General features: G+C 42.7%; 1 protein-coding gene across 7 annotated transcripts in view; it reads right to left on the bottom strand.

The window, feature by feature from the left end:
- Nucleotides 1-12,721, bottom strand: part of sclt1 (sodium channel and clathrin linker 1) — a 111,899-nt gene that overhangs the window by 81,138 nt on the left and 18,040 nt on the right. For all 7 annotated transcript variants that reach the window (XM_070872185.1, XM_070872186.1, XM_070872187.1 and 4 more), the window contains 6 exons: nt 9,589-9,641; nt 8,332-8,404; nt 8,177-8,232; nt 6,247-6,382; nt 3,118-3,240; nt 2,873-2,938 (listed from right to left, as the gene is read on the bottom strand). In XM_070872185.1, the coding sequence (XP_070728286.1) occupies nt 2,873-2,938; nt 3,118-3,240; nt 6,247-6,382; nt 8,177-8,232; nt 8,332-8,404; nt 9,589-9,641 (507 nt within the window). The remainder of the gene's footprint in view (nt 1-2,872; nt 2,939-3,117; nt 3,241-6,246; nt 6,383-8,176; nt 8,233-8,331; nt 8,405-9,588; nt 9,642-12,721) is intronic.

The following is a 12,721-nucleotide window of genomic DNA, read 5'->3' as shown; positions in this document are numbered from 1 at the left end:
AAGTATTGTAAGTCGCTGAGCAACTGGAGGTGGGAGACGGAGAGATGGAGGCATCTGAGCAACCAGGTGACAGAATGGCACATCATACATCAGTCACTCATACGGATTCTGATGTCATCAGCCACGGAACGGTCATCATAAGAACATAAGAAATAGGAACAGGAGACCACCATACGGCCCCTCGAGTCTGCTCCGCCATTCAATAAGATCATGGCTGATCTGATCATGGACTCAGCTCCACTTCCCCGCCCGCTCTTCATAACACCTTATCCCCTTATCGTTTAAGAAACTATCTATTTCTGTCTTAAATTTATTCAATGGCCCAGCTTCCACAGCTCTCTGAGGCAGCGAATTCCACAGATTTACATCCTTCAGAGAAGAAATTCCTCCTCATCGCTGTTTTAAATGGGCAGCCCGTTATTCTAAGATCATGCCCACTAGTTCTAGTCTCCCCCATCAGTGGAAACATCCTCTCTGTATCCACCTTATCAAGCCCCCTGTGCATGATGGTATCTGTACCCATTCTTCATGTGACATATCTAACTCATCTCTTTACTCTCTCACAGGTCCATCAAGGGTCCCCTACACTGTCCAGGAAGAAGAGGAAGATGACTTCTCAGAGGACCACCAGCCTCTGAGGGCGCAGCGTCACCAGACATGAGCACACCCAGCACCATGCGAGATAGAGTAGTGTTGTCACCTGGTCTGTCACAAGTCACAAGTGAGCATGAGCAGATAGTGGAGACAGGGACAGCAGTGGAGACTCCTCACCACAGGGCGATCCTGGAAGTGCGGGAACAAGTACAGGGGGCTCTGACAGATTTTGTGACTGCAATGTCTGAAAATATTCAGAGAATGGAGGAGTCCATCTCCAACATGAGCACCACAATGTCAAAGGTGACTGTAGGCTCTCCCATGGAAAGAATGGCCACATGCCTGAAGCAGCTAATGTGCCACTCAAATGAGCACATGCTATCTATGGAGAATAAATAGTAGAGGCTTATAGACCTCCTCTCTAGGACTGATGTCAGTGTAGATGTGGGTCCTCAAGGCCCCACTGATGTGCAGCAAGGTGCTCTCCACCTCCTAGTTAGCAGGGAAGTGCAGGTGGCCCATGAGAAGGACGATGGCGAGAGAGGATATGGAAGTGGGGACTCCTCTCAAAGCGCTTACACTTCTCCCCCATTGCCACCCCCTCAGTCAGAGTCCCAGATGCTTTATCGGACAGTGATGGCTGAGTTTGTACAGTCGCAGGAAAATCAGACTTTGGCGGGACCATCACAGGCACCAAAATCCAGAGGGCATCTGCCAAGAGTGTCTAAGCAGTCGCAGCAGGGAAGTAAGCAGGCTGCCTCTAACTCTGCTGAAGTCACAGGAGTAGCACCTTGTAGAAGCATGCATAAGAGAAATGTGACATACAAGTAGATTCGCAAGGGTAGCCATTTAGGTCTTTTATTCAGCGTTAATGTCAAGTTTCCGTTTATGTGATCTCAACCATAAAATCCTCATCCTTGTCCAATCATACCAACTAACAACACACAAGGGGAGGCAGTTTTGCCAATATTCATGTCGTTTCTGCTAATGTGTTGTTAAACATTGAAATCTTTATTCTGAACACTTTCCGGTCTTGGACAAATTTGTGTGCACCTTTGGAAGTGGCTTAGTGAGTTGCAGTGAATGGTTAGTCAAAACGTTACCTCCAGCAATGATGGTCAGTGTGAAAGCAATGGGTTGGTCATTGTAGGGATCCTTTATGATGTTGCTGTGGGATGGTGCCAACCTGGCACAGCATGTCACAGCCATATGGATGTACTGTGTAAAGTTAAGTAAATCTGGCCATGAGGAGGCCATCCATGACCTCCCAGGCAGCAATGTGCTCAGGTTCTGGTGGGATCTGGGCCACAGGTTCCTCCAGCTCCAGCTATTCCTCGACTTCCAGCTGACGCTCCTCCTCCTCTGAAGAGGCTGTGCACTCAGTGCCTTGTTCCTCATGCAGCGCTAATCCTTGTTGCTGCACTATGTTGTGTAGACGCTATGTTTCCCCCATTACAACAGTGACTACATTTCAAAAGTATTTCAATGGCTGTAAAGCACTTTGAGATGTCCGGTGGTCGTGAAAGATGCTATACAGATGCGAGTCTTTCTTTCTTTGGGTGCAGTAGACCATGATAATTCTGGAGCCCGTGGCTGGTGCGTACTGAAGGGCTCCTCCAGATCTGTCAAGGCATCTGAAGCGCATTTTCAGCATGCCTATTGTCTGCTCTATGGCACATCTGGTGGAAATGTGGCTTTCGTTATATCTCTCCTCGGCCTCAGTATTTGCCTCCTCAAATGTGTCATGAGCCAAATCTTCAGTAAATAGCCCTAGTCTCCAACCAGCCAGTCGGAAAGTCTGTTCGGAGGAGTGAAGAGCTGAGGAAGGGTGGACTGGTGATGGATGAAAGAGTTATGGCAGTTGCCAGGTAATTTGGCACACACATATATGATGATCTTCCAAGGTTGCAGACCAGTTGCACATTGAGGGAGTGGAAGCCCTTGCCGTTGGCAAAGACTCCTGGGTTATGATAGGGTGCCCTGAAATGCCTTGGGATATTTAACTATGTTAAAGACGCCATATAAATGTTGTTGACTCGGGGGCAATATTTGACTACTAAGCCAAGCTAGCACTTGACAAAAAAATAGATTGGCACTAAAGCTATTAAATTGGCTAGTGAGATAAGTTGGTCATCATAAGCTCTTGGAATACAATTTATCAAGTAAAAAATGATTACAACCAATATAATTTACAGAATTATTTTCCATACTGTTCAGGATGTGAAATCGAAGGTCGAGTTAAATACTACTTGAGCATTTTCCAGATGTTTTGCCTTACCATTTTTAGTTTTTGATTGGCCAGTTGAAGCTGCTGAGTAAGTTGTTGGAATTGCGCCATCTGTTCCTGGAACAAAAATACCAAAGAGTTATGACTCGGGGGTGGTTCTCAGAAGAATGTAATTTATCAAGTACTAGTTAACAGCTACTTTATATAAATGAGGCAAAGCGCTCCGTACATTTCTACAACAGAAAAATAATGTTCATTCGACTCTGTGAAATATCAAAAGGTTAAGGACATCATACTTTCTGCTGTTGTTGGCCAAAGACATGATTCTGAGCCTCTGACACGTGATCTTGATACATCTGCTGTGTTCGATCTAAAGCTTGTGCAACTGACTGCCATAACTCCAAGGCTAGGTCTTTTTCCTAAAATGCAAGACAGACCTGTTAGGAAAGTAATTTTCCATCAGCAACGAAATCTAGAATGGCAGCAGTTATGGACTGTAAATGACAGCGTGTTTGATTTAAGCTAAAGGCTGATATGGAAATTGAAATTTCAGAGATGACTTGCAGTTTCTGTGCTCAGTCAGCTCGAGTAATTTACTGAAGTCTTTTTACTAATTCACTAATCTTATTCATTACAGTAAAATTATAATCCGAATGAGATCTTAAAAACCTGGAGCATAAAAACAACCAACAAAAGAGAAAAATACAAAATATGAGCAAAATAATGGTCCTTTAAGGAGCTGCATGGGCTATTCAAAATACCGCCGTGCGCGGTTTTTACATTGAAGTCATCTAGCCGGCTACACGGGTTCCCTGGAGCGCTGCACAGGAACATTGGTGACTACCCTTCAAAACTGATCAATTGTTTGTGAATTGTTTTGGGACTTCATATGGACATATGGTGCTATTTTAATGTGAGCCCTTTCTTTCTTTCAGAGGTACCAGGAGGAATGTAGGGTGGATAAACTTACCAGTCCTCAATACCAAAAGTATAAGTAAGTGGCTCTACTATCAGATGTGAGGTCTGGCATGGATGCACAGAGATTTACGATAGTCAAGGATGGCATATTGGACAGAGTGAAAAATTATTTGAGGCCCAAGAACTCTAAGCACCAATAAGGGATGGTACTTGCACATAGTTACCTCTGCTTCAAATTCATGGTGAAGAAGGTGGTTTGCATCAATGCAGTCCTTATTTAAAATATTTAAAAAATCAAAATACAAAACAACCAGGCATATAGAAAGTTAGGTCAAGAAGACACAGTGTACTTTTCATATATTGTTCCATGAATTAGGCTACAACTAGAAAGGGAAATTTATAAACAGTTGCGTAGGATTAAAACCAATTTTAATCACTCCACCATTGGCGCCCGTGCTTTCAGCTGCCTTGGCCCCAAGTTCTGGAATTTCCTCCCTAAACCTCTTCACCTCCTTTACGATGTTCCTTAAAACCTATCATCTGTCCTGATTGCTCCTTCTGTGGCTCGGTGTCAAAAATGCTTTCATTGATATCGCTCTTGTTAAGCGCCTTGGGATGTTTTGCTACATTAAATGCGCTATATAAATGCAAGTTGTTGTTGAATATTTCGGATTAAATTTAAGGAAATGCTTTATTTTTGATCTTAAGCTTCTAATTAGTATGCTTGACATAATACCATTTTGCTTCTTTGAGTCGCTGATAAAACTTTTATAATTTTAATGTGCTCCCTCAATCTAAATTCAAGCTTTCCATCACATAGGATAACTAGTTAAATGATGTTTACCCCTGCTGATCTTTAAACAAGGACCCAATGTACAGTGTTATCCAAATTATCAAACACTTCATTAACAGACATTAGTTTCACAAATAAAACACATTTAGTGAATAGAACACAGCAAGCCTGAAATCTTTGCAAAGCAACTTAATCCCTCATACATGATATTCCATCTTCAAATAATCATGTTACTATGAACTTTAATCTTCCCCACTGTGCACGTGCTTGGGAGTATGGAACCATGCAAACTAAGAACTGTTCATTAAAATCATATTTGGATTTCTATTTTTGTGACAATAACACAGTTGTACTGTAAATCAGACAGATTTCTAATCATGCACATGTTCAGCTTAGCACTTTCAGAAAAAAAAACACGAAGGGAGATGAGTCTTTTCCATTTGAAAACACACTTAGAGCTTTCATTTACATCAATAAATTAATGATTTATGGTCCTCCGACTAGATGAGTGTCCAATCATGAATACATTACAGTAGCCTAGTTGCTATGGTACTGGACTAGTAACCCAGAGTTCAAATCACACAATGGCAAGTTTGAAATTGAAATCAATAATTCCGGTAAATTGTGGGATAGCACGAGAAAAATAACCATGAATGGTGCCAGATTTTCATAAAAACCCAATTGGTTCATTCATGTTCAGCTTAGCATTTTTAAACTAATGGAACCAGTCACCCTTATCTTATGGCTTACATGTGACTTCAGTTCCACACTATGGTACATTGCTTGTGCAATATTCCAGCTTCCAGAGGACTAAATCTTAAGGCTATACTTTTGTGCTTCAGTCAAACCCCTCTTTCAATATTGTTGTGACTGTAGCAGTTCTGTCATGAAGGTTATAAAAAATGTTTTTGAATGTTAAAATAATGACCCTGAAACTCCGGTTGGAGGCTTCTTTCGGACGAACACCTCTGACCCGAAATTTCTCTATGAAAGTATCTGGTGGTCCCAGAGGCGCCTGGGATTCCAGTCGCTTTTCCAGCACGTCAACGTCTTCGAGATACGGACGGAGAAGCTGGAGTCACGTGGGTCTGCACCACCAATCACGATACAGTATTTGCATTGATATTAATTGTAAATCCGATTTTACGAGTTCCCGTTACTATCAATGAGAATAACCCCCCAAAACACTCAAACACAAAATAATTTTAAAAACCATCTCACATACTTAAAATTAATTGAAATTAAAGTTAATTGAATGTTTTAGAAAAAAAAATTGGGGGGGATTTAAAAAAAAAAGTGTTTTAATAGGGTTTAAAATAAACTTACCTTAGTGGACAGGATTTTTACTATAAAAATGTGTTTTAAATTTAATTTTTATATCTTTTAAAATTCTTACCCTGGTGAAAGTAGGCTCGGTACCTGCTTTTACCAGGCGTAAGAGTTTGAAGGATATTCGCTGGGCAAAAGGTGGGCAAATAGCCCAATCTCGCCCACACGGATGTCCTTCTCCCATGGATGCGGAAGATCTAGTCAAGAGATATCTAGACTGATCGGAAAAGCTGGTTTTCGGCGCATGCGCATTGCACGCCGAAAACCGGTTTTTGCGAGGCCTCGCCGCATTCCGTACAGACCTGGCGAGGCTGGGATTTCAGGGCCACTGTTCGAAACATCATTGTAGGTTGGGAAGTGTGTCACCTTGTTCCTCAACACCTACCCTATTGGCTAGATGTAACTGTTCCTTTAGGCTTCTCACCACTTCTTCTTCTGTAAAGTCAACGTCAGCAATACCTGCACCAGAAGGTAGCGACTCCAACTGTTTTTCAATGGTCTTCTGTAACTCTGCATGCAACCTGCAGCACATCCAATTATAAGTGGACCAGTTAGAAAATAGTGTAATACCTAATTTTGGGACAAGCTATAGCCAACTAATTTCATAATACAGGTTGAACTTCCCTTATCCAGAACTCCCTTATCCAGAACCACCCCTCGTCCGGAACCATTCCCGGCCACCGGGTGGCGCACGCGTAGAACTCCGACATGAACAAATTGAAGCTCTTCCTCGCTGCCAACTCCCGAAATCGCTGGCCTGACACTGCGATCCACACCCACCCCCCCCAAATCTCTCTGCCACATTCCCAGCCCAAGCCAGCCAGCCCTGATATCCCCTTGCTCAGTACCTGTACCATCCAATTTAATGTGACTACCCCTCGTCCGGAAAAAACCCTTATCCAAAACAGGCCAAGTCCCGAGGGTTCCAGATAAGGGCGCTTCAATCTGTAATTTGCATAAATTGTCTGTTATGCACAGTGAGTTTGCCAGAAAGATTTAATTTGGTCCAGAAAACTGCAGGTCCAAGTCCAGAACCACTCACAACATTAATGCACTCAATGACTTAGTAGGTAAAAGCACTAATACCTACTAAGTAGGTGTAGTAAGACAATATACCAATCAAAAGGCCCTGGGTTCAGTCTCCAATTTACATCACTGTTGGCCAGAACACCAAATGGACAATTGGCCCAGTACCTCCGGGTTGGGGAAGGAGAAAATGAACTTGGGTTCAACTATGTGGTGAACAATGCTAGAAAGTGTACTTGTGAATATCCAGTGAGGACAGGATTGGGCTTGACTGCAATGCCCTGCACTGTGTATTGGCCTGCTGACACATGATGAATGGCTACTTGGCTGAGTTTATTGAATGGCGATCAGCACCTCCATTAGAACCCTACCATGGACAAAATCAGCACTTTCAGGGGTGGGAAAGACAAAAATTTAAACTTTTATCCCATATGTCTGGGTTTGTTAAAAGCAAGTGGCTAGATTTTCGGCTTTGCTCATTTCGGGGCGGTAATGGCGACGGGGCGGTAAAGTTTGCGCTCGGGAACAGTCAGCAAAATTGGGCAGCTCGGCCCCGTGTGGGGTGGAGCGCTAAGGGAGGCGTTGTAGGCATCTCTTGGGGCACTAAGCCAGCTGAGCATGCGAAAATCCCGAGCCAAACAGCTGGCCTCAGAGCGCTCCGAGGCGCCTGGAGAGAAAAAAAAAACCTGGGAAAAAAACACCAGGGACATTCCCAATACATAGCCATGCCACCACAACATAAATCGCAAAAAAAAGTAAAAGAAAAAACAATCACACTTACCCGAGGTGGACATTACTTACCTCAATGCAGCTGGTATAGGTCGGACCGCCCGTTTTCACAGGACTGCAGGACGTATGGGTCGAGCAAGAGTCAAAAAGCGAGCCGGTGTCGCAACCAGGGGGCGTTACACACCGGCTCAACTCTTCTGGGCGGTACTGCTCCTCGCCCCCGCAAAACAGGCCCCAAAATCCCCCGCGTGGCGCTGGAAGCTAACCGCCCACCAAGAAGAGCTCACCGCCACCATTGCCGCCCCACCAGGGTGAAAACAGAGGCGGACATCACCGGAAAATCTCAGGAGACGAAAGTATAGCACTTGAGCCCATTACACCGTTCAGCATCTTTGAAAAAATTTAATCAGAAATGCTAAAGTGATTTTACATGCCAATGCACGATTCACATTTTATATTTTAATCTGCATCAATTCAGAGACACACGTTACTGAAGAAAAAAAATCAGTACCTGCCTACAGTTTATAATAATTATAAACTTACAAGTAGGATAATCTCACCTTTCATTTTCTCTTACAACATCTTCAAGCTTTAACTTCATCTCATTCCTATGGATCTGTTACATTTTTAAAAATAGATGTTGCAAGAAAGTAGATTTAAAAACTTTAAGGAAATCACCAATTTTTAAAACAAAGCAAAGCTCAGGTATTCTTACTTGGTGACAATGCAACTGTTCACTCATTTTTTGCATCTGCTTGTCATATTCGGTTATAAGAGGTGCCATAAGGCTGCCAGAGAAAAGGTGAGAAAGTGTAAACATAAAACATCAATAAGTTAGACACTGTTAAACTTTCTCTTAGAAAGTCAGCAATTACTAATTAAACATATCTTGAGGCTTTAACAACAGTCTGGTTACTAAACATAAGTTAAGAGAAAAGGGGCTAGAAATTCAGTTTTTGGTGATAGCGGTTTGTTCCTGTTATTTTACGGCAAAAATACCACAAAAAACGTTGTCATTTTTTAAGGGGGTAATATTGGAAAAAAAGTGCGCCCGATGATAAAAATCAGTATTGCACGAGGATTCATGGTGGAAACCACAGTCCTAGCCAACTTTAGCCCGAGGCCTATCACTGCCAAAAATACAGGCCTTGGGAGGGGAGAAAACACAAAAAAAATTGCAAAATCAGAAAATAAACAATCAGAAAACATTCTCTATATATTTAACTAATGAATCGCTGAATTAAAATTAAAAAATAAAAACTTCAACTTACCTTTTTTGTAGGACTTCATATCTACCGTTTCAACGCAGGCTGTTTACAGGCATTTTTTTTTCCACCCAGAGTACGGGTTTGCCCAACGGCCAATTCTAAGCGGTGCGTTTTTTTGGGGCGTTGCATGTGGTCGATCTGCTTTTCGGCGATATTTCAAAACCGCCATTCGTTAACTTTGGCCAATTTAGGCGAGTACCTTTTATCAGCAAAAAAAGCGAAATATCACCGAAAAAACATGCGCAATGCTGGTCAATTTCTCTCCCTAGAGCTTTAACACGGTTTTCCTCTTTCATTTGAAAGTTTTGTCTCCTTTTCTGTAGGTTTCCTTTGTTTCACACACCATTCTTTAGCTTTTGACTGTATGGTCTTGGGGACGATCGCATTTTTCACTTGAATTCAGAGAATAGAAAACTTATGAAAGAAACACAGTCTTCGTGATTTTCTCTGGCTGGATGATCGATCAATTTGACAGAATACTGGGACACTCACAGTTTAGCAAGTTTAAATAGTATGTGGTATGATGATGAAAGAAAAAAACCTAATATTTTACTAGAAATCAAGTATAAAACTTGAAGACTCATTCATGAACACTACTATGCCCCAAATACTTGATAGCATCAAAAAGTTTTCATAATTTGAATAACGAATTGCATGAACAAGATACATGTACCACCAACATAATACACCAAGATGATCCTTACCACTTGTCTATGAGCCAGGGTGCTGGAGAATCATGTTCACTTAACTGCCCAACCTAGTTCAAAAGAGAAACATAGAAACATAGAAAATAGGTGCAGGAGCAGGCCATTCAGCTCTTCTAGCCTACACCGCCATTCAATGAGTTCATGGCTGAACATGAAACTTCAGTACCCCCTTCCTGCTTTCTCGCCATACCCCTTGATCCCCCGAGTAGTAAGGACTTCATCTAACTCCCTTTTGAATATATTTAGTGAAGTGGCCTCAACTACTTTCTGTGGTAGAGAATTCCACAGGTTCACCACTCTCTGGGTGAAGAAGTTTCTCCTCATCTCGGTCCTAAATGGCTTACCCCTTATCCTTAGACTGTGACTCCTGGTTCTGGACTTCCCCAACATTGGGAACATTCTTCCTGCATCCAACCTGTCCAAACCCGTCAGAATTTTAAACGTTTCTATGAGGTCCCCTCTCATTCTTCTGAACTCCAGTGAATACAAGCCCAGTTGATCCAGTCTTTCTTGATAGGTCAGTCCCACCATCCCAGGAATCAGTCTGGTGAATCTTCGCTGCACTCCCTCAATAGCAAGAACGTCCTTCCTCAAGTTAGGAGACCAAAACTGTACACAATACTCCAGGTGTGGCCTCACCAAGGCCCTATACAACTGTAGCAACACCTCCCTGCCCCTGTACTCAAATCCCCTCGCTATGAAGGCCAACATGCCATTTGCTTTCTTAATCGCCTGCTGTATCTGCATGCCAACCTTCAATGACTGATGTACCATGACACCCAGGTCTCGCTGCACCTTCCCCCTTCCTAATCTGTCACCATTCAGATAATAGTCTGTCTCTCTGTTTTTACGACCAAAGTGGATAACCTCACATTTATCCACATTATACTTCATCTGCCACGCATTTGCCCACTCACGTAACCTATCCAAGTCACTCTGCAGCCTCATAGCATCCTCCTCGCAGCTCACACTGCCACCCAACTTAGTGTCATCCGCAAATTTGGAGATACTACATTTAATCCCCTCGTCTAAATCATTAATGTACAATGTAAACAGCTGGGGCCCCAGCACAGAACCTTGCGGTACCCCACTAGTCACTGCCTGCCATTCTGAAAAGTACCCATTTACTCCGACTCTTTGCTTCCTGTCTGACAACCAGTTCTCAATCCACTTCAGCACACTACCCCCAATCCCATGTGCTTTAACTGTGCACATTAATCTCCTGTGTGGGACCTTGTCGAAAGCCTTCTGAAAGTCCAAATATACCACATCAACTGGTTCTCCTTTGTCCACTTTACTGGAAACATCCTCAAAAAATTCCAGAAGATTTGTCAAGCATGATCTCCCTTTCACAAATCCATGCTGACTTGGACCTATCATGTCACCATTTTCCAAATGCGCTGCTATGACATCCTTAATAATTGATTCCATCATTTTACCCACTACTGAGGTCAGGCTGACCGGTCTATAATTCCCTGCTTTCTCTCTCTCTCTCTCCTTTTTTAAAAAGTGGGGTTACATTGGCTACCCTCCACTCGATAGGAACTGATCCAGAGTCAATGGAATGTTGGAAAATGACTGTCAATGCATCCGCTATTTCCAAGGCCACCTCCTTAAGTACTCTGGGATGCAGTCCATCAGGCCCTGGGGATTTATCGGCCTTCAATCCCATCAATTTCCCCAACACAATTTCCCGACTAATAAAGATTTCCCTCAGTTCCTCCTCCTTACTAGACCCTCTGACCCCTTTTATATCCGGAAGGTTGTTTGTGTCCTCCTTAGTGAATACTGAACCAAAGTACTTGTTAAATTGGTCTGCCATTTCTTTGTTCCCCGTTATGACTTCCCCTGATTCTGACTGCAGGGGACCTACGTTTGTCTTTACTAACCTTTTTCTCTTTACATATCTATAGAAACTTTTGCAATCTGCCTTAATGTTCCCTGCAAGCTTCTTCTCGTACTCCATTTTCCCTGCCCTAATCAAACCCTTTATCCTCCTCTGCTGAGTTCTAAATTTCTCCCAGTCCCCAGGTTCGCTGCTATTTCTGGCCAATTTGTATGCCACTTCCTTGGCTTTAATACTATCCCTGATTTCCCTAGATAGCCACGGTTGAGCCACCTTCCCTTTTTTATTTTTACGCCAGACAGGAATGTACAATTGTTGTAATTCATCCATGCGGTCTCTAAATGTCTGCCATTGCCCATCCACAGTCAACCCCTTAAGTATCATTAGCCAATCTATCTTAGCCAATTCACGCCTCATACCTTCAAAGTTACCCTTCTTTAAGTTCTGGACCATGGTCTCTGAATTAACTCCATCCTAATGCAGAATTCCACCATATTATGGTCACTCTTCCCCAAGGGGCCTCGCACAATGAGATTGTTAATTAATCCTCTCTCATTACACAACACCCAGTCTAAGATGGCCTCCCCCCTAGTTGGTTCCTCGACATATTGGTCTAGAAAACCATCCCTTATGCACTCCAGGAAATCCTCCTCCACCGTATTGCTTCCAGTTTGGCTAGCCCAATCGATGTGCATATTAAAGTCACCCATTATAACTGCTGCACCTTTATTGCATGCACTCCTAATTTCCTGTTTGATGCCCTCCCCAACATCACTACTACTGTTTGGAGGTCTGTACACAACTCCCACTAACGTTTTTTGCCCTTTAGTGTTCTGCAGCTCTACCCATATAGATTCCACATCATCCAAGCTAATGTCTTTCCTAACTATTGCATTAATCTCCTCTTTAACCAGCAATGCTACCCCACCTCCTTTTCCTTTTTTTCTATCCTTCCTGAATGTTGAATACCCCTGGATGTTGAGTTCCCAGCCCTGAAAATATTGCAAATATGAAACTGAGGTGTCAAAGGATTTTTTTCCATCACACAGTGAGCCTTCCTTAATAGGACTCTACAACTCCTAGCCATGATTTTCAAATACAATATGTTTATTATTCAAAAGAATGCCAGATTTGCATTATAATTTGACCCTAATTCAGCCAGTGTAACTGGATTTTTGAGTTACTCATTTAAAATCGCTGGATTCACTCCCAAAGAAATCTGGAGTTCTGGAGGAACAGAACACTTTGTTACTATAATTTGCAAGCTGGAGATGACATGAGCCC

The sequence above is a fragment of the Pristiophorus japonicus genome, chromosome 2, assembly GCF_044704955.1.
Source record: "Pristiophorus japonicus isolate sPriJap1 chromosome 2, sPriJap1.hap1, whole genome shotgun sequence".
Taxonomy (NCBI): domain Eukaryota; kingdom Metazoa; phylum Chordata; class Chondrichthyes; family Pristiophoridae; genus Pristiophorus; species Pristiophorus japonicus.
This window is presented reverse-complemented; position numbering and strand designations above follow the sequence as displayed.